Source organism: Globicephala melas, chromosome 4 (genome assembly GCF_963455315.2).
Source record: "Globicephala melas chromosome 4, mGloMel1.2, whole genome shotgun sequence".
Taxonomy (NCBI): domain Eukaryota; kingdom Metazoa; phylum Chordata; class Mammalia; order Artiodactyla; family Delphinidae; genus Globicephala; species Globicephala melas.
In genome coordinates this window covers 102,929,649-102,950,618 of record NC_083317.1, presented here as the reverse complement: position 1 = coordinate 102,950,618, position 20,970 = coordinate 102,929,649, and the positions used below count along the sequence as shown (strand labels likewise).

The 20,970-nt window shown below is 38.1% G+C and overlaps 1 protein-coding gene across 1 annotated transcript in view; it reads left to right on the top strand.

Annotated features, from left to right (window-relative positions):
* The window catches only part of OTOL1 (otolin 1), a 59,472-nt gene that overhangs the window by 24,729 nt on the left and 13,773 nt on the right, over nt 1-20,970 (top strand). Inside the window, exon 3 of the mRNA XM_030845147.2 lies at nt 19,332-19,703. Within this exon, the coding sequence (XP_030701007.2) occupies nt 19,332-19,703 (372 nt within the window). The remainder of the gene's footprint in view (nt 1-19,331; nt 19,704-20,970) is intronic.

The following is a 20,970-nucleotide window of genomic DNA, read 5'->3' as shown; positions in this document are numbered from 1 at the left end:
TTGTCTCTCCCATTAGGATATAAGATCCATGAAGGTAAGAACCTTGTCAGCCTTTCTTCTTCTCTATTCCTAGCACCTAGAACAGAGTCTGGCACTTGATAGGTTCTCATGAATGCTTGCTTACTTGTTTGCTGAATGAATGATCTTTCAAGAGACCAATGGTGATTTTGTAATGTATAAGTTCTTGGGAACATCTTATTGTAATCCCAAACAATATGACAAAGTTATCTTCTTAGAAATGAACCTGGCCAAGAATCTACAAGTCTTGGTCAATCCTCAATGGGTGTCAGGCTTATGACGTAAAGGGGAAGGTTGGGCGGAATGTGTTTGTTCAGAAATGTCACCCAAGTGATTGTTCTCCTTCAGTGAGGGCTCAATCAGTAGCGGAAGCAGATGCCTTTAAATACCCAAATGCTGCCTGAATAATAGATTCCAGTGGAGATTCTCCAGAAAACTGTGACATTTACTAAACAGGAGAATTGTTTGACACATTGGTGCCATGGTCTTAAAGTATTAGGATGAAAGATAATCCTGTAAACCAAGAGGAATGGCAGAGAAGTTCAGGCCAGTGAAGAGCTAAGGCTTTAATATTCCCAAGATATTTGCATTTCATCAGATTTCAGAGCCTTTCTTCAGAGTCAAAAAAAGTCACCCCTCCCCTCATCATAGGGTACTCATCTCTCATTGGGTAGGGGCAAATCTTGAAAGGAGTAAAACAGACCCCTGTCTGATGGTGAATGAGATTGAATTTTCCAATGTGCTGTCCAGGAGAGGGATTACTGATAAGGAAACATCCATAAGGTAGGTGATGATTACAAACGTGGATTTATTTTATCTTCTATCAGGTCTTTTGCAATAAGATCCCAGGCTTAAAAAAGTTGTGTTGATGTAATTTGCCTCAAGGAAGTAAGAATATGAATAGACATGATAAAAGCTTGCAATTGGTAGAAGGCAGTCTTTCCTCTGTTGTATTAAATCTATTTTTTGTATTGATTTTTGAAATGTGGAAGATTGTGGTATGGAGTATAAAATCATTCTTAATTTTAAAGTCACTAAGTTTGTGAATATCCATGAGACATGTAGAATAAATAAATTCTAAAGGGAGATTATAATATATTGATATTACTGAGGTCAAACTACATATTTTTGGTTCCAAGCAATATTTAACTCCCTTTCAGAGATGAAGATCTTAAAAACCAGGTTTTGTTTAGACTACAATACTGTGGTATATCTTCAGTTAAGATGATGTAGGTAGTTGTATCAAAAATGTGGTTTCTATCATAATAATTATCTGGTGAGGAGAAAAGATAGTTTGCTTTCAAGAATATGTTATGCCTGTGGTATTTTAGGGAACAATTATGAACAATAATAAAAATTTAATATGCATTTAGCTTCTTATGATAGAATTAGTGGAGCATTACATTTCTAGATCTAATGGTCATTTTATTTTCACCCCCTCTGTAAAGGATTTATAATTCATGAATAAAAATTAACTGCTGGATATGGGGATATATGTATATGTATAGCTGATTCACTTTGTTATAAAGCAGAAGCTACCACACCATTGTAAAGCAATTATACTCCAATAAAAGTGATAAAAAAAAAATTAACTGCTGACTTAAACTTGACTTGAGGGTTTTCAGGACAGAAACTAATTTTTATGTATTATGTTCTTTCTACCAGTGTTTAAGGCAAATCATTGTGGCCATCTCTTTTTGATCCTAAATGCTATTTGCATTTTTGAAATTTCATAAAGAACTCTGTCATTTATTTTTCTATTTTTAAGAAGCCAATTTTTCTAATAACATATCTGTACTAAAAAAAAAAAAGGAAATGCTATGCTTCTGTGAGAATGAAGTCAGGCAGATCATTAAACAGAAGAAATCTAAAGATCTTTCTAAGAAATAATTTTCCTTCTGAAATTCGCATTTTATTCCTTCCTCTTCCTTTCTTCCTCCTTAAGTTCTTTGGCAGAAATCTAAAATGAAACTAATTGCTTTACTTTTTAATCTTTAAAAAACAATTAACTAGAGATATACAAAATAGTGCTTAATAAGGCCAAAGGTAGGAAAGAAGATATTCAATTGAAACATCATATCCTTTATCCCTTATCTTTTATTGTTGAATGAAAACTAGACACTTGGCTGCTTTTTTCAATTTCTGGAATTGATAAGATATTAAGCAAGAGTCCATACTAGAAAAGAAACTTAATTTCATTTATGTGATACCTACTGTAGTGATATGACATTTACTATAATTTAGTCTTACTGCGTAGCTTATAAGATTTGAAATCTAAGGGCTTTGTATAATCTCCTTCCAAGTTTTTAATTGACATTCTGCTATAATGAACCCCATAGACCATTACCTGGCTAATTGCTTGAGTTACAGTGCTTATTCTTTGTCCTTGATCTTTTGGGTATTAAATAGCGTGGCTGTTCTGGAAGAGAAAATGGACCGCTGGTTTGCATGTGAAGCATTAACCTCTTGGTAGCTTTTTCAGGGACAGACTCCCTTCTGTTCTTCTCTGGGCTGATACCAAACCTGATGCTCATCAGAGATCCCTGTTATTCTGGGATTCTCAGCTTTCTCCAGGAGAGCCCTTGACCTCTAAAGGGTCTTCCAGAGCCACTGCCGCAGGCAGAGCTTTCCATGACGTGCCTCTCAAGTCCTGGAATAGACCCTGGACCAGGTGACAAAATGAGGATGTAAAAATATTTAATTCTCGAGCGATATGATTAGCCAGGGTTTGTTGGGAAAAGAGTCTTAATACTTTAGAATTAGAAAAGGGTTTATCACTCTGGCTCATGTAGCCCAAACTCATTGTTTTTAATGGTAAACTGACTTGCCCCAGGTCTCTCACAGCTGTTAGTGACCCAGGTTCTTGACTTCATTTTATGGAGTTAACAGAATCCATATCCATGATGAAGTCTTGGAAATTAATGCCAAATTATGGAGTTAGAGCAAAGCAGGAAAGTGCTAGAATCAGCATGTCAGTACGACCCAGAAAAATGCAGTGTGGCCAGTATCCTTGTTTCCTGCCTTTTTTTGGTCAATGGTATGGGTCAGTGACAATGACCTTATGAGTGGTGGGAAGTAATTAAGCGTTTTTCAAAAACTTCTGGAAATGTTTTAGAGGCAGGGTAAGGACCAACTCCATTACCTATAGGCCTAGATTGATTTCTCTTAGTAACTTATGATTAAAATGTTTCTATGGGGCCTGCTCTTGCCTTGATCTAAGATGCTAAACAGCTGTTACTAGTTCGGATTCCAGTGGGCAGGATAGGAACTGATATCTTTTGGGATATAGGTAATGTCTGTTGGCATCCTCAAACGTTTTACTTTCCTAATGTTTGTTTATAAGACATTCAGAGCACTGGAATAAGTTTGGAACACTGGATTTTAGAAAAAGGGAGATCTTAAACACTGCAGAAATGGAAGACAAATAGAAGTTTGGTAATTGGAAATATTTTTGTATATTTTATTTCATGCCATATCTTTAGTAGATTTACTTCATATTTGAGTTCCCTACATATGAGCATGTGAGTAAGCTGATAAAAGGATCAACACTAATCTTTCAACACTGAGAAGCAAGGCTACCTGCAGAAGGTAAGCTACTAGTGATGAAAATTTTCATCTATCATGTTATCTGAAAAATACCTTTTGCTTCAAAGACAAACTCCTTGTCCTTGCTTTTTTATTTTTATTTTTTAATTGAAGTATAGTTGATTTACGATGTTTCAGGTATACAGCAAAGTGATTTAGTTACATATACATATATACATCTATATACTTTTTAGATCCTTTTCCAGTACAGGTTATTACAAACTTCTTTTCTTTAAACCCTCCAATCTGCTAGATTCTGTATCCTCAAGGCTGTCCAGAACCTCCCCATCAGGGTACCTCTGGCTAATTTTCGGGTGGACCTGATGGAGCACGAGTGAGCTGGCTTCCACTCCTTTCCATAATAATTCCCTACTGAGGAACACCCACGACGGACCTTCTGCTTGGTCGACAGAAACGTGAAGTGGTTTGCTTAGGTTTGGTTATACTTATTTAAATGGGTGTCTAAATAATTTATGTCAAGGAAGCTGAAAAATTTCAGTGAAATCTCTGCTTCGTGGAGAAAGTTTCTAACATGGAAGCCAGTTTGGCTCCACCATAGATTTTTGTTAACATGCCAAAACTTAACAAAAATATATCATGGGAAAAAAAAATATCATGGGCATAGGTAAATTTTAAATTCAGTTTTTTAGCAGCAACTTCGATAGATTATTAACTGCCACCAGGACCAACTAATAAACAAGTAAGGGAACAAATCAATCATGTTTGGGCCCCATTGCTTTTTTCTTTTTATTAATCAATGGACTTTATCTTTTAGAGCAGTTTCAAGTTTACAGAAAATTGAGCAGAAAGTACGGAGAGTCCCATGTGCCCATCCCCCCACCCCTCACACGCAGTTATCCACTGCCTTTTACAATCAGTGGCTCACTGTCTACCCACCCAGTCACACTGTCCCTTTTCTCACCTCCTCTCTCTCTCTCCATAAAATAGGAAAACCACTACAGCAGACACACTCAGAATCCCTGTGAGGGAAATAAACAAAGATGAACCAGAGTAGTAAGAATTTCATTCTTGCCTTTGCCTAATTCCATTCTTAAAGGTTTCTTTTGGTTTTTGGAGATCTGGGGCCAGGGCTTATTTTCATGCCTAAATTAAAGTACATTTATAACCTGTCTGCTCATCCGTGTGGGTCGAGTTGGCTTTTCTACCAGCCGGTCACCTGAATGATTATTTCCTCCTGCCTTAGCTTGACTGCTCCCAGCTCTCCTGAATGTGATTCCTTCTCTGCACCCAATTCTGTGCCATGGGCCTTGCCTGCCACTTAGAACATTTTGCTTCCTGTCATACTACCTGGATTTAACACAAAGTGGGCGGAGAAGAGGTATAACTGAAAAAGTGGTGGCATGCACAGAAGGAAAAAAGCATCCACATTTGCTGCCGGACTTTTTTTTTTTTTTTTTTAAATGGTGTTAGACTCTGAACCAAAGCTAATCCCCTTTTATCTAACTGAAAAATGATGAGAATATGTTTTTATTTTACTGCATACTTGTTAAATATAAGAAGCATTTAACTGGGTAGAAGGTAATGTTATATTCAATGTGCTTAATAAAATTGTAATGGATTCACTTATTTTGACACCCTGGGAGAAATAGTCTCCCACTGGATAACGGAAATTATGATGCTTTTGCTGCATCTCTTGACACAAAGGGATGAGCAAGCCTTATTAGAGCTGATCACAGTCACTCTGGAGTTGCCCTTAAAAAATAAAGTGGGAAATAGGAATCTCTAGTTGCAAAGTTTCTCTTCCTTCCTTTTGATGGTGTTTTATTTGTGAACTCAAACTCTGAGCTCAAGGAGGCCTGCCTGAGTTTGCTGGAAGCATCCAGGCAAGAGAAAACAGCTTCTCAGAAATTCTCCCTAATTCACCTTTATGGCTGCATAGCATTGAGAGCTCAACAGCAGGCACCTTAAAAAGGAAAAGAGGAGATTATTCGATGGATGTGGCTCTCAGGGAAGGAGAAGGAAGTAGTGGCAGCAACTGGCCCTCCCTGTTTTCCTCTTCCTGACATCCTTATATAATATGCTCTGTTGTGGGACCTTCTTCCTTGGGGTAAACATGCCTGAAATGAGTGTGATGTTAATGATCTCACTTGTCTGCAGCTCTTGACTCTCAACACCACTTTTGGTTACTTGTTTAGGCGGAAAGGTCACAGGGGGCTGCCGACATCCTAGGAACAAGCCCTGAAGTCATCCCATTTCTTGACTAGGGCTCAGCCCTCTAATAAAACTTCCTCTTTTCCTCATAACCTTCTTTTCCCATATAGGTTGTTACAGAGTATTGAGTATAGTTCCTTGTGCTATGGTAGGTTCTTGTTGATTACCTTTTTTATATATAGTAGTGTGTATATCTTAATCCCAACCTCTTAATTTATCCCTTTCTCCCACATTTCCCCTTTGGTAACCATAAATTTGTTTTCTATGTCTGTGAGTCTGTTTCTGTTTTGTAAATAAGTTCATTTGTATCACTTTTGGGGATTCTACATATAACTGATGTCATATGATATTTGTTTTTCTCTATCTGACTTACTTCACTTAGTATGATCATCTCTAGGTCCATCCATGTTGCTGCAAATGGCATTATTTCATTCTTTATTATGGCTGAGTAATATTCCACTGTATATGTGTACCACATCTTCTTTATCCATTCATCTGTTGATGGACATTTAGGTTGCTTCCATGTCTTGGCTATTGTAAACAGCACTGTGATGAACATTGGGGAAAGAGGCACTTTTCAGATAAAAATTAAAGTAACACTTGTTTTCCAGAATGGGTTGACCTATTAGTTGTGAATTAACATCAACAAACTGTTGTAAGCCACCCTCATCTCCTATTGCCTGGACTGCAGCAGCTCCCATGTGATTTTACTGCTTATTGTTTTGATCCACCTGCAACCATCCTCTACACAGAAGCCAGGGTCTCGCTCATGCTTTAATTTTCAGTGACTTCTTAGAGCTTGTAGAAGAAACCCCAAATCCTAATGATGGTCTACAGCACCCTACAAAGTGCATCCTGGGTGACCATGACAGTAATCTCTCTTCCTCACTCCATATGGTCAGGCCTCCAGTACCAAGGGCACACCTGGTTCCTGCTGCTTGGAAAGTTCTTCTCCTTGCTCTTCCTGAGACTGGCTGCTCTGATTCATCAATGCTCCTTCCTCAGACCTTCCTAACTTAAGTATCACTTCCTTAGATACACTTTCTCTAGCCACTTGTCTGAAACGATCTTTCCTTGTCACTCTTTATCAAATACCCCTATTTATTTCTTCCATAGCACTATTACAGTCTGAAATATTGGATTTTTTTTTACCATCAGATATTTATTACTCTCATTGGAATGTAAGTTCTATGAGAGCAGATATTTTGTTCTATGACTCCTGCATATAATGTGTCTACACAAAATAGATGTTTAATAAACATTTGTTGACTGAAAGAATGAATGAATGTGAAACATGGGTATGAGAAGGAACACAGCATGGAATATTGTTCATAATGAAGTGTTGTGAGAAATTAAAAGTAACTGTTCACATAGGAAAGGAATGCTATATACATAAACGTCCATCTTATAATCTTATATAATGATACAAGTGTCAGAAGGGAAGAATTCTCTACAAAAGGTCGAAAAAGGCCATCACTGTTACAGCCCAACAACATATCCATACCTATCTGTGTGCCTAAAATTATTTCAAAAGTCTTTATAATTATACTGGAGTCAGCATTCAAGAATGCAACTGGGATGCATCACTGGTGTGGATGATGTATTTGCAGGCTCAGAACATTGTGGGAGGATCTTTTGACAAAATTTTTTGGGATATAATTGGATCCAGCTAATTTCTAAGAGATTAAGATGTTGTGGATGGATGAGGAGTGACTGGGTTAAGAAAAAAGAGAATGTAGGATTGGATATAAGACAGGCTAAGGCAGGCAGGCTGGGAGTTTATAATAAGAGAAGTGGAAGTAAAAGTAAAGGGAGAAGAAGAAGACTATAGTAGGATTTAGTCTGGGACCCCTGTAGCTGTGTAAGGCAGAAAGGGATTTGATACAGGTAATTAGGTGTTCATGCAGCCATTGAAGGGGAAGGAGCACAGGGCAGGAAGGGCTGCCACTAGCTGTCAGGTTTGTCACCCGCCTTCAGAGAATTAAGACTTTGCTAGTGATGGTCACAGCCAGCTACACAACCAGGGCAAGAAATCATGTTGTTGTACCAGAGAACACTGCAAAACTTCGATTCTGCCAAAGTCCATACGGTCACTAGCTGCTGCCGGCAGAAGTATAATGGCTTCTGCTTCCTTTCTGTCTTCCACATCCCATGCAACTTTTTCTCACTGGCAGAAACTAAACTGGAGCCCTGATGGCAAGAGATTCTGGGACAAGTAGTTCTCAGGCTTTGAGTTCCTGACATAAAGGAGAGAGCATATAAAGGGATGGAAATGGGGCCAAATGCCAATCTGGTACAATATGAGAATAGGAAATACTTGTCACTGCTTTAAAATACTATTTCTGGCTAATTTCATTAGCTCTAATCCTCACTAAAAATAATAGCCAACAGTAACAACCAGCTGCACTGTGTTAAGAGCTTTACATGCATTACATCATTAAGTTTCACAACCGTAAAATATGTCTCTACTATTATTATCTCTATTAAAAAAAATAAGGAACTAGGGCTTCCCTGGTGGCGCAGTGGTTGAGAGTCCGTCTGCCGATGCAGGGGACACGGGTTCGTGACCCGGTCCGGGAAGATCCCACATGCCATGGAGCAGCTGGGCCTGTGAGCCATGGCCGCTGAGCCTGCGCATCCGGAGCCTGTGCTCCGCAACGGGAGAGGCCACAACGGTGAGAGGCCGCATACTGCACAAAAAAAAAAAAAAAAAAAAAAAAAAAGGAACTAAGACTTTGAGAGGTATAATATCTTGCTCCCAGTCAAACAACTCGTAAATAGAAGATCTGAATCTTGTACTCAGGACTCACTGTCTACAAAGCCAATGGCTTTTAGTCCTTTTACTATATTACTTACTAGTCAGTTATTAAATTTATTTATAATCCATGGCCTTAGCCTCAACATAAAATTTTCCAGTCATCTTACAAATATACATTATTAAGTTGGTGTAAATACCTCACTTATTTTGGGGAAAAAAACTAATGAATCTTTAAAGAACATCCTCCCAAGCATGGGCACTAACTTAATGAGAGAGAAGAAAGAGTACACCATTAGAAGGAATGTAATGTCTCCTGTATTTAGAATGCAATTTTATGGTATGAACTCATTTTCATATATTGATAAAATGTCTACTGTTATAAAACCACATCATAGAATTTAAGGTTAGACAGGGCATTCAAGGTTGAAGAGTCTTCAAGATTCTTTATAGTAGCATCTCAACAAAACATGGCCCAGCTTCTGCTTAAGAACTTTCAATGGGGGCAATGTCCAAGACTATGGGGGCTGATTGACAAGGGGGAGGAGTACATAGGATACCTGCTGCTGGGAAAGGGAAAGATGGTGCTGCCTGGAGGCTGCTTAGTCATTTTTGTCTCAATGGTAGCAAATATAGTGTTAGGCTAGAGGCTGGAACTATTGGTAATATCTTTTGCTGCCTAAACTTTCCCAAACTCACTCCATGGCTTACAAATTATGGTTTGAGTGTCGGCGGTGGATTCAAGATGGCCAAAGATTACTTGTCTCTTCTTCCATTAAGAGATGGGGTCTATGGCCCTTCCCTTAGAGTCTGGCTGGCCTCTGTGACTTCTGTAACTAATAGAATTCAATAAAAGTGTTGCTGTGCCACTTCTCAGGTACAGCCTAAGTAGACTGGTAGCTTCCATGTTCTTAGAACACTCTCTTTGGGAACTCTGAGGTCTGATTGAAGAAATTTGACAGTCCTGAGACTAACGTGCTAGGGAGATGCTTGTGATTGATGAGCTCAGCTTTTTTTCCCCCATTTTTATCAAGGCATTGGATTTGTAGTGAAGTCTCTCCAGACTAGCCCATGCACCAGCTGAATACTGCTGAGTGACCTTAGTTGATGCCTCCTGGAACAGAAGAATCAACCTGAATAATCTAGACCCAAATTCCTGACCCATGACATTATGAGCTATGGTAAAATGGTTATTTTAAGTCAGTGAGTTTGAGGTACTTTGTTACACAGCAATAGATGACTGGAACATGTCTGTGGGATCAGTGAGGGTCATCTGATCTAGATTGGCCTCAACTGGTCTCACCTGGGCTCACTCACATCTGTGGATCAGTTGTGGACTTTCATCTAGATTGAGTTGGGCTGGGGCAGCTTACCTGGGGAAGCTCTGCTCCATGTGTCTCTCATCCTCCTTCTGTGACAAGCAAGGTTGGCCATGCATATCCATCTCATGGCAGTGGCCAAAGTGCAAGAGCAAGTGGAAGCACATAAGGCCTCTTGAGACTTAGGCTTGGAAATGGTATCCTGTCACTTCCACTTCATTCTACTGGCCAAAGTCACATGGCTGAACTCAAAGTCAAGGGGCTGGAGGATAGACATCATTTCTTTTGTGGGAGACAGTGCAAAACTCATACATCAAAGAGTGTGAGTACAGGGAAGGGTGGAAAATTGGAGACAATAATGCAATCTACTACATTTACTTCATTTCATTTTAGCAAACATTTATGAGATACATATTATGCTAGACACTGGGAACACAGAAACAAAAGAGACCTAACTTTCTGCTCTTGAAATGCCTACAGTCCAGGCGAACTTCAGGAGGAGTAAAAGGGCTTTTACCGTATTTAGGTTTATTGGGGACCTCAATCTCCTTTTAGATCTTTACTTCTAACCCCTCTGTTAAGATTTATACCTGTGTTAAACTTCAGAGTTAGCATTTGAGTCATGTCTTATTGTTTTAGTGACTTAAAATTTGGTCAAAAGCCCTTACTTGCTTGACTCATTGTGGAGGTTTTGTTTGGCTAAGTTTTTGTGTTTCTACACAAACATGAAAAAATCCAAATGAAAAGAAATAATATATATGCACCATCAATCGGGTTGCTATCAACTCTTGCTCTACTGTTTTAAAAAGGGCTTCATCTCCAAGTTCTTGGGGAGCTTCATCATAGTCTTAAGGTACTGACTACATTATCCTTTAATATCTGTATTTAAATTGGGAAGCAGGAAGCTACAATGCAAGGAAGACATTTATGAGGACAAGTCACACCCTCCAATAGGACACTGAGCACCTTCATAATATTGGTTGGTTCTGCTCATTCCTTTCTGTGGTCCTTTAGCCTCTTGTCAGATGGGCTGTGTTCCCCTCTGTAACTTTGCCCCACACTAATATGTTCCACGGTCAGAGCCAGACTTCTTGTCTTTCCTCTTCCTCATGTCTCCCATTAGGTTCCCGTTTCTTGTCCCACTTTCTTCCACTGAAGGGCCTCAAGCTGAGCTCCTTGAAGGGCCTAACTCAGTTTGTTCTGCACCGTCTCTGATCACTCATTAATCCCCAGGCAGCACAGCACAGTGGGGAGCACATGGGCTGACTTTGGAGTCAAATGGATTTAGGTTTTTAATTCCAGCTCCACTGCTTACTAATACTGTGATCTGGGGCAGGCTACTTAACCTCTCCGTGCCTCAGTTTTATAATCCATTATGTGGGCATAGTAAATCTTACCTTGCATGGTTCATGTGTGAGGTAATTGTAATAATAATTATAAAGTGCTTAGAAAATGTCTGTCATGATCTCAGTGTTAGTTCCTTTCCCTTCCCCATCCCAATAGCTATCTCTTATTTGCCACCTCATGACTGGTTTACCAAGGGGCTATCACACCATGTTTTCGGGATCAAAAATACTTTGTGTGCCTAGAAGAATAATACAGATATGTTTTAGTAAGGAATAAAAACCCTGTTTTTTTCCCATATAACCTCATTTTGTTTAAGAGAACATAAACAATGCCTTAGAGCATTAACACTCAGCATTTTGTAAGCTCAAATTATTTTTATAGCAAAGTGGTAAGAAAATTAAAAGTTACCAATATTTCAATTTGCATATTTTGCACTTTGGATATTTGCCATATTTGAATGTTTACTGCAAACAAGATCCTTAGGGATAGGGCTCGATTTATTTGTCTTTATATTGTATGACCCAGCACAGGACCAGACACTTCTTCGATGCTTAAGTAAATGTTTGTTGAACAAATGAATGTTTCATTGAATGCAATTGTATGAACTAATGAAAGTTGAATTATTTTATATCTAAACTGCATATTTGTGTTGTCTGGTTTTGGCTGGGGCTGGATTTAGCTTACCGATGCACAGTAACCTTGTTTATGTGCCCAGTGTTGCAGAGATGGGGGGAGTGGGGCTGTGGGATCTGTATTTGGAGAGATGCATTATTATCATCTGCCCTTCACACTTTGCTCTTTGCTTTTGTTGTTTCTCATCTTTCCTACTAGATTGTCAACTCCCAGAGGGCACAGGCCATGGCTTATTCTGTATTACTGTATGTTACCACATATAATTTCTCAGTGCTTGTAATACTGTCAGTACTCAGTTAATATTGGTTGAATGGATGAATATGGTAGCAAAGACAGCTTGAAAGAAGATTAGCACTTTTGGATCTTTATAGTGTTTTGGAAATGCAGCATCCTTCATCCCTTCTCATCTGCTTTGATTTATATCTGTCTCCTCCGTAGCTGTTTCATTGATCCTACACTTGGATTTATTATTCTTTAATCTCACCCTTATAAATGTCACATGATTTGTGGGAAAGGGTTGAGGCTATTTATTTTATAATTTTTTTCCTTCTTAATTATTTATTTTTTTGACATCTTTATTGGAGTATAATTGCTTTACATTGTTGTGTTAGTTGCTGCTGTGTAACAAAATGAATCAGCTATATATATACATATATCCCCATATCCCCCCCCTTCTTGCATCTCCCTCCCACCCTCCCTATCCCACCCGTCTATGTGGTCACAAAACACTGAGCTGATCTCCCTGTGCTATGCAGCAGCTTCCCACTAGCTATCTATTTTATATTTGGTAGTGTATATATGTCCATGCCACTCTCTCACTTCGTCCCAGCTTACCCTTCCCATTTCCCTTGTCCTCAAGTCCATTCTCTACATCTGTGTCTTTATTCCTGTCCTGCCCCTAGGTTCTTCAGAACCACTTTTTTTTTAGATTCCATATATATGTGTTATCATACAGTATTTGTTTTTCTCTTTCTCACTTACTTCACTCTGTATGACAGACTCTAGGTCCATCCACCTAACTACAAATTGCTCAATTTCATTTCTTTTTATGACTGAGTAATATTCCATTGTATATATGTGCCACATCTTCTTTATCCATTCTTCTGTTGATGGACACTCAGGTTGCTTCCATGTCGTGGCTATTGTAAATAGAGCTGCAATGAACATTGTGGTACATGACTCTTTTTGAATTATGATTTTCTCAGGGTATATGCCAAATAGTGGGATTGCTGGGTCATATGGTAGTTCTATTTTTGGTTTTTTAAGGAACCTCCATACTGTTCTCCATAGTGGCTGTATCAATTTACATTCCCACCAACAGTGCAAAGGGATTCCCTTTTCTCTGCACCCTCTACAGCATTTATTGCTTATAGATTTTTTGATGATGACTATTCTGACTGGTGTGAGGTGATATCTCATTGTAGTTTTGATCTGCATTTCTCTAATGATTAATGATGTTGAGCATCCTCTCATGTGTTTGTTGGCATTCTGTATATCTTCTTTGGAGAAATGTCTATTTAGGTCTTCTGCCCATTTTTGGATTGGGTTGTTTGTTTTTTTGATATTGAGCTGCATGAGCTGCTTGTATATTTTGGAGATTAATCCTTTGTTAGTTGCTTTGTTTGCGCATATTTTCTCCCATTTTGAGGGTTGTCTTTTTGTCTTGTTTATGGTTTCCTTTGCTGTACAAAAGCTTTTAAGTTTCATTAGGTCCCATTTGTTTATTTTTGCTTTTATTTCCGTTTATCTAGGAGGTGGGTCAGAAAGGATCTTACTGTGATATATGTCATAGAGTGTTCTGCCTATGTTTTCCTCTAAGAGTTTTAGAGTGTCTGGCCTTACATTTAGGTCTTTAATCCATTTTGAGTTTATTTTTGTGTATGGTGTTAGGGAGTGTTCTTATTTCATTCTTTTACATGTAGCTATCCAGTTTTCCCAACACCACTTATTGAAGAGGCTGTCTTTTCTCCATCGTATACTCTAGCCTCCTTTATCAAAGATAAGGTGACCATATGAGCATGGGTTTATCTCTGGGCTTCCTATCCTGTTCCATTGATCTATATTTCTGTTTTTGCACCAATACCATACTGTCTTGATTGCTGTAGCTTTGTAGTATAGTCTGAAGTCAGGGAGCCTGATTCCTCCAGCTCCGTTTTTCTTTCTCAAAATTGCTTTGGCTATTTGGAGTCTTTTGTGTTTCCATACAAATTGTGAAATTTTTTGTTCCTGTTCTGTGAAAAATGCCATTGGTAGTTTGATAGGGATTGCATTGAATCTGTAGATTGCTTTGGGTAGAATAGCCATTTTCACAATGTTGATCCTTCCAATCCAAGAACATGGTATGTCTCTCCATCTGTTTGTATCATCTTTAATTTCTTTCAGAAGTGTCTTATAGTTTTCTGCATACAGGTCTTTTGTCTCCTTAGGTAGGTTTATTCCTAGATATTTTATTCTTCTTGTTGCAATGGTAAATGGGAGTGTTTTCTTGATTTCACTTTCAGTTTTTTCGTCATTAGTGTATAGGAATGCGAGAGATTTCTGTGCATTAATTTTGTATCCTGCTACTTTACCAAATTCATTGATTAGCTCTAGTAGTTTTCTGGTAGCATCTTTAGGATTCTCTATGTATAGTATCATGTCATCTGCAAACAGTGACAGCTTTACTTCTTCTTTTCCGATTTGGATTCCTTTTATTTCCTTTTCTTCTCTGATTTCTGTGGCTAAAACTTCCAAAACTATGTTGAATAATAGTGGTGAGACTGGCCTTGTCTAGTTCCTGACCTTAGTGGAAATGGTTTCAGTTTTTCACCATTGAGAATGATGTTGACTTTGGGTTTGTCATATATGGCCTTTATTATGTTGAAGCATCTATGCCTACATTCAGGAGAGTTTTTATCATAAATGGGTGTTGAATTTTGTCAAAAGTTTTTCTACATCTATTGAGATGATCATATGGTTTTTCTGCTTCAGTTTGTTAGTATAGTTTATCACATTGATTGATTTGCCTATACTGAAGAATCCTTGAATTCCTGGGGTAAACCCCAGTTGATCATGGTGTATGATCCTTCTCATGTGCTTCAGGATTCTGTTTTCTAGTATTTTGGCAAGGATTTTTGCATCTATGTTCAACTGTGATATTGGCCTGTAGTTTTCTTTTTTTGAAACATCTTTGTCTGGTTTTGGTATCAGGGTGATGGTGGCCTCATAGAATGAGTTTGGGAGTGTTCCACCCTCTGCTATATTTTGGAAGAGTTTGAGAAGGATAGGTTTTAGCTCTTGTCTAAATGTTTGCCAGAATTCATCTGTGAAGCCATGTGGTCCTGGGCTTTTGTCTGTTCGAAGATTTTTAATAACAGTTGAAATTTTAGTGCTTGTGATTAGTCTGTTTATATTTTCTATTTCTTCCTGGTTCAGTCTCAGAAGGTTGTGTTTTTAAAGAATTTGTCCATTTCTTCCAGGTTGTCCATTTTATTGGCATATAGTTGCTTGTAGTAATCTCTCATGATCCTTTGTATTTCTTCAGTGTCAGTTGTTACTTCTCCTTTTTCATTTCTAATCCTGTTGATATGAGTCTTCTCCCTGTTTTTCTTGATGAGTCTGGCTAATGGTTTATCAAATTTGTTTATCTTCTCAAAGAACCAGATTTTAGTTTTATTGATCTTGGCTATCATTTCCTTCATTTCTTTTTCATTTATTTCTGATCTGATCTTTATGATTTCTTTCCTTCTGCTAACTTTGGGGTTTTTTTGTTCTTCTTTCTGTAATTGTTAGGTGTAAGGTTAGGTTGTTTATTTGAGATGTTTCTTGTTTCTTCAGGTAGGATTGTATTGCTGTAAACTTCCCTCTTAGAACTGCTTTTGCTGCATCGCATAGGTTTTGGGTCGTTGTGTTTTCACTGTCATTTGTTTCTTGGTATTTTTTGATTTCCTCTTTGATTTCTTCAGTGATCTCTTGGTTTTTTAGTAGTGTATTTTTTAGGCTCCATGTGTTTGTATGTTTTACAGTTTTTTTCCTGTAATTGATAACTAGTCTCATAGTGTTGTGGTCAGAAAAGATACTTGATATGATTTCAACTTTCTTAAATTTACCAAGGCTTGGTTTGTGACCCAAGATGTGGTCTATCCTGGAGAATGTTCCATGAACACTTGAGAAGAAAGTATATTCTGTTGTTTTTGGATGGAATGTCTTATAAATATCAATTAAGTCCATCTTGTTTAATGTATCATTTAAAGCTTTTGTTTCCTTATTTATTTGCATTTTGGCTTTTCTGTCCATTGGTGAAAGTAGGTGTTAAAGTCCCCTACTATTACTGTGTTACTGTCGATTTCCCCTTTTATGGCTGTTAGCATTTGCCTTATGTATTGAGGTGCTCCTATGTTGGGTGCGTAAATATGTACAATTTTTATATCTTCTTGGATTGATCCCTTGATCATTGTGTAGTGTCCTTCTTTGTCTCTTCTAATAGTCTTTATTTTAAAGTCTATTTTGTCTGATATGAGAATTGCTACTCCAGCTTTCTTTTGATTTCCATTTTCCTGGAATATCTTTTTCCATCCCCTCACTTTCAGTCTGTATGTGTCTGAAGTGGGTCTGAAATGGGTCTCTTGTAGACACCATTTATATGGATGTTGTTTTTGTATCCATTCAGCCAATCTCTGTTTTTTGGTTGGAGCATTTAATCCATTTACATTTAAGGTAATTATCGATATGTATGTTCCTATTACCATTTTCTTAATTTTTTTGTGTTTGTTATTGTAGGTCTTTTCCTTCTCTTGTGTTTTCTGCCTACAGAAGTTCCTTTAGCATTTGTTGTTAAGCTGGTTTCATGGTGATGAATTTTCTTAACTTTTGTTTGTTTGTAAAGGTTTTAATTTCTTTGTCGAATCGGAATGAGATCCTTGTTGTGTAGCGTAATCTTCGTTGTAGGTTTTTCCCTTTCATCACTGTAAGTATATCCTGCCACTCACTTCTGGCTTACAGAGTTTCTGCTGAAAGATCAGCTGTTAACTTTTTGGGGATTCCTTTGTATGTTATTTGTTGCTTTTCCCTTGCTGCTTTTAATATTTTTTATTTGTATTTAATTTTTGATAGTTTGATTAATATGTGCCTTGGTGTGTTTCTCCTTGGATTTATCCTGTGTGGGACTCTCTGCACTTCCTGGACTTGATTTACTATTTCCTTTCCCGTATTAGGGAAGTTTTCAACTATAATTTCTTCAAATATTTTCTCAGTCCCTTTCTTTTCCTTTTCTTCCTCTGGGACCCCTATAATTCGAATGTTGGTGAGTTTAATGTTGCCCCAGAGGTCTCTGAGACTGTCCTCAATTCTTTTCATTCTTTTTTCTGCTCTGTGGTAGTTATTTCCACTATGTTATTTTCCAGGTCACTTATCTGTTCTTCTGCCTCAGTTATTCTGCTATTGATTTCTTCTGGAGAATTTTTAATTTCATTTATTTTGTTGCTCATAATTGTTTGTTTGCTCTTTAGTTCTTCTAGGTCCTTGTTAAACGTTTCCTGTATTTTCTCCATTCTATTTCTAAGATTTTGGATCATCTTTACTATCATTACTCTGAATTCTTTTTCAGGTAGACTGCATATTTCCTCATCATTTTTTTTGGTCTAGTGGGTTTTTACCTTGCTCCTTTATCTGTTGTGTATTTCTCTGTCTTCTCATTTTGCTTAAGTTACTGCATTTGGGGCCTCCTTTTCGTAGGCTGCAGGTTCATAGTTCCCATTGTTTTTCGTGTCTGCCCCAGTGGGTAAGGTTGGTTCAGTGATTTGTGTAGGCTTCCTGGTGGAGGGGACTAATGCCTGTGTTCTTGTGGATGAGGCTGGAATTTTCTGGTGGGCAGGACTGCATCCAGTTGTGTGTTTTGGGGTGTCTGTGAACTTAGTATGATTTTAGGCAGCCTCTGTGCTAATAGGTGGGGTTGTGTTCCTGTGTTGCTAGTTGTTTGGCGTGGGGTTTCCAGCACTTGAGCTTGCTGATCATTGAGTGGAACTGGGTGTTAGTGTTGAGATGGAGATCTCTGGGAGAGCTCTTACCAATTGATATTACATGGGGCCAGGAGGTCTCTGGTGGAAAAGTGTCCTGAACTCGGCTCTCCCACCTCAGAGGCACAGGCTTGGCACCCGGCCAGAGCACCAAGACCCTGTCAGCCCCACGGCCAGATACGTGGGCATTTTCTTGCCTTTTGGGAAGTCTGAGGGCTTCTGCCAGCATTCAGTAGGTGTTCTGTAGGAGTTGTTCCACATGTAGATGTATTTTTGATGTATTTGTGGGGAGGAAGTTGATCTCCACATCTTACTTCCCTGCCATCTTGAAGGTCCTATGGTTGAGGCTTTGATATTATTCAGACGTGGATTTAAGTTCTGACTTAATAACTTGTGGGTTGTGTGATCTTGAACAAGGTATGTAACCACCTGGTGCCTCTTTCCTCATCTGTGAAGGTGAGTGAGAGTGTTGTCTACCTGGCAGAGCTGTTTTGAGAACAGATTGGATTGATGAATATAAGGCACCTACTCTTTGTAGGGATTCTATAAATAGTAGGTGTTGTTACTATCCTTATTTCCATTCTCTTTTCTCTCTTACTGTTTATCTTAAACACTCCTTCCTTTTCCAATCAGAAATCATGCATTTCTAACCCTGGCTACCTGTTAGCAGCCACTGGACTACTGGGAGTGTCTGGGGAATGGAATATTATGAACTCTCAAAATTTCATTTCATCAGGAACCTTATATACCTTTGAACAGTGATAAAAGCCTTAATAAGAATAACCACTATTTGGCCCATTAAAATAATACAAAGATAAATGTGAGTTTGCAGAAAAACCCTTAAATTATAAAGCAAAGAATTGGAGAGTTAAATGACATGTGAAGAATCTGAAGACATAACACATATTTAAATTTATGATTTTTTATTCTCTCTATTTATTACAACAGATTCTAAAAGATTGTTCTTATAACAAGACCATTATCCTGAGTAGATTTAAGGACTCTTTTACCAGTATTTTTTCTTGAAATAATTGAGTTTGCTGAAATAAACAATTCAGCTCAATATTTTTCATCTCCCTCTAATACAGATGTATTTGATTCCTATAAATCTGGGTGAAGTCAGTCATGATTTTATTCATATTTGTTTTCCACAGGGTATATGAGCTATTAAGTCATGTTGCATTTATTATAGATCATGTTTGTTTTTTGGCAAGATAATTTTAATGATTGAGAACAGTATTTTAGTACGTGTAACACTGGGAAAACAACCAGAAAGAATTGAAGCAAAATGTTCCTTACAATAAATATTTTAAGTAAATAAAATATTCCATTGTGAATCAAGCATACATTTACATATGAAATGTATAAAAATCATTTAGTATTATGCATACTGTTCATTCTTATGGTTCATATATGTATATATATTCCTCTCATATAAGAATATATCTATATCACTTCGTCTTTTTGTTTGTAATATATGTATATATTCCCATTATATCTTTCTTCCAGCCTCAAATATGTGGATATTTTCTTGGTTTTGTGCCATTTTGATTATCTTGGCTGTTGCTGGTGTGGACACAATAGTAAAGACCACACCATATACCAAATTCACGAAGAAGTCTGAGGGAAAAGAGATGCCAAAGGGTCCAAAGCCATCCAGTGGCCAACCTCCAGAAGAAGAAGAAACTCCCTTCACAGAAGCAGCTGAAATGGCAGAACCAACCCCTGACCCCTCAGCTTTCAATTCTGTCTTTGGTGCTGCCACCCTCTTCCCCTCTGAAAACCTCACTCTTGACACGGCTGATTTCTTCTTGAATTGCTGTGATTGTTGTTCATCTGGACCAGGGCAAAAAGGAGAACCTGGAGAGACTGGAAAACCAGGTATTTGAAAATATACAAGGCCCTATATTTCTCACTTGTACATCCTGAGTTGAGAGGTGGTGGTTTGGTGGTGGAATTGCCCCAAGGGTTTCTACATTGTCATGCGAATGGGACAAGCCTAGGTGTAACACTGTGACAAATGCAATGGGCTCTGTTGCCCAGTGGGGTAGCCAGAGTCCCATGTATGGCTATTAATATTAAAATTAAATGAGATTAAAAATTCAATTCCTCAGTCACACGGGTCCCATTTGAAGTGCTCAGTAGCCACGTGTGGCCAGTGGGCAGCACAGATATAGAGCATTTCCATAATTGCAGAAAGTTCTACTGGATGGTGCTGGTTAGAGCAGAGACTGGCCTACCAACCCTAGCACTGGTGTGTAGTCCTTCCAGTTACACAATCTTTTCATTAATGGCTGATGTAAATAGGGTAAGTGAAAATTCTGTGGTCTGGTAAGAATGTATACTGACTGATGGGGTTTTGGAGTTCTACTTGTAGTTAGGATTAGAAATGGAATGCCTGTGAGGTGGAGAATAAAGGCAGGATTCAGTTCACTTCTCATTGAAATTCTGAGGCAACACAGTCTCCTTGCCCAGCAGTTTTCTCCATTGAACGTCACGGTTAAATATTTCAAAATTTCAGATGTCTTTCATGTATACAGTATGAATATACTCTCACTTTTATTGTAATACAGTTCAGCTTTCACATGTCCTACAGCAGAGAATTCAAGGAAAAAGTGAGATCAGAATGTCAATTTCAAATCCACTCTTCCCTGAAAGAATTACATATAAATATTTGTTGTGTCTTGCCTGAAGAATTTAAAGTTATAAAATCAGGAATTCTGCATCCTCATTAAGCTTTTCATTTATTTCATCCCATTTCAGGAAGCTTTTGGGAAATGTGATCAGTGTTTATGTGGAGGTGGTATTGAATGGGAAAGAAGCTGGGCAGGGGTCTGGGGAACCAAGATTTCAGGCTTGCCAAAACATTACTGGAGATCTAATTAGACTGAGAAAATTATATTTACCAGGATTTCTCTTAGTATCATGTCTGGCAAGCTGCTAGCGGGGAGCGGGAGGGGGTCATAAACACAGCTGGTTGCTAAACTGTCTTATAAGTCATAGCATCAGGGCTTTTGTCTTACCCAGTGGTGGATTTAGGTGCACTGTTCTTAGAGCTCAGCTTATTACATACATTAATTAACACACATAGTACATACATCACATTTGTGTTATCTACTGTAATGTGAATAATAAATGTAGACTTTAA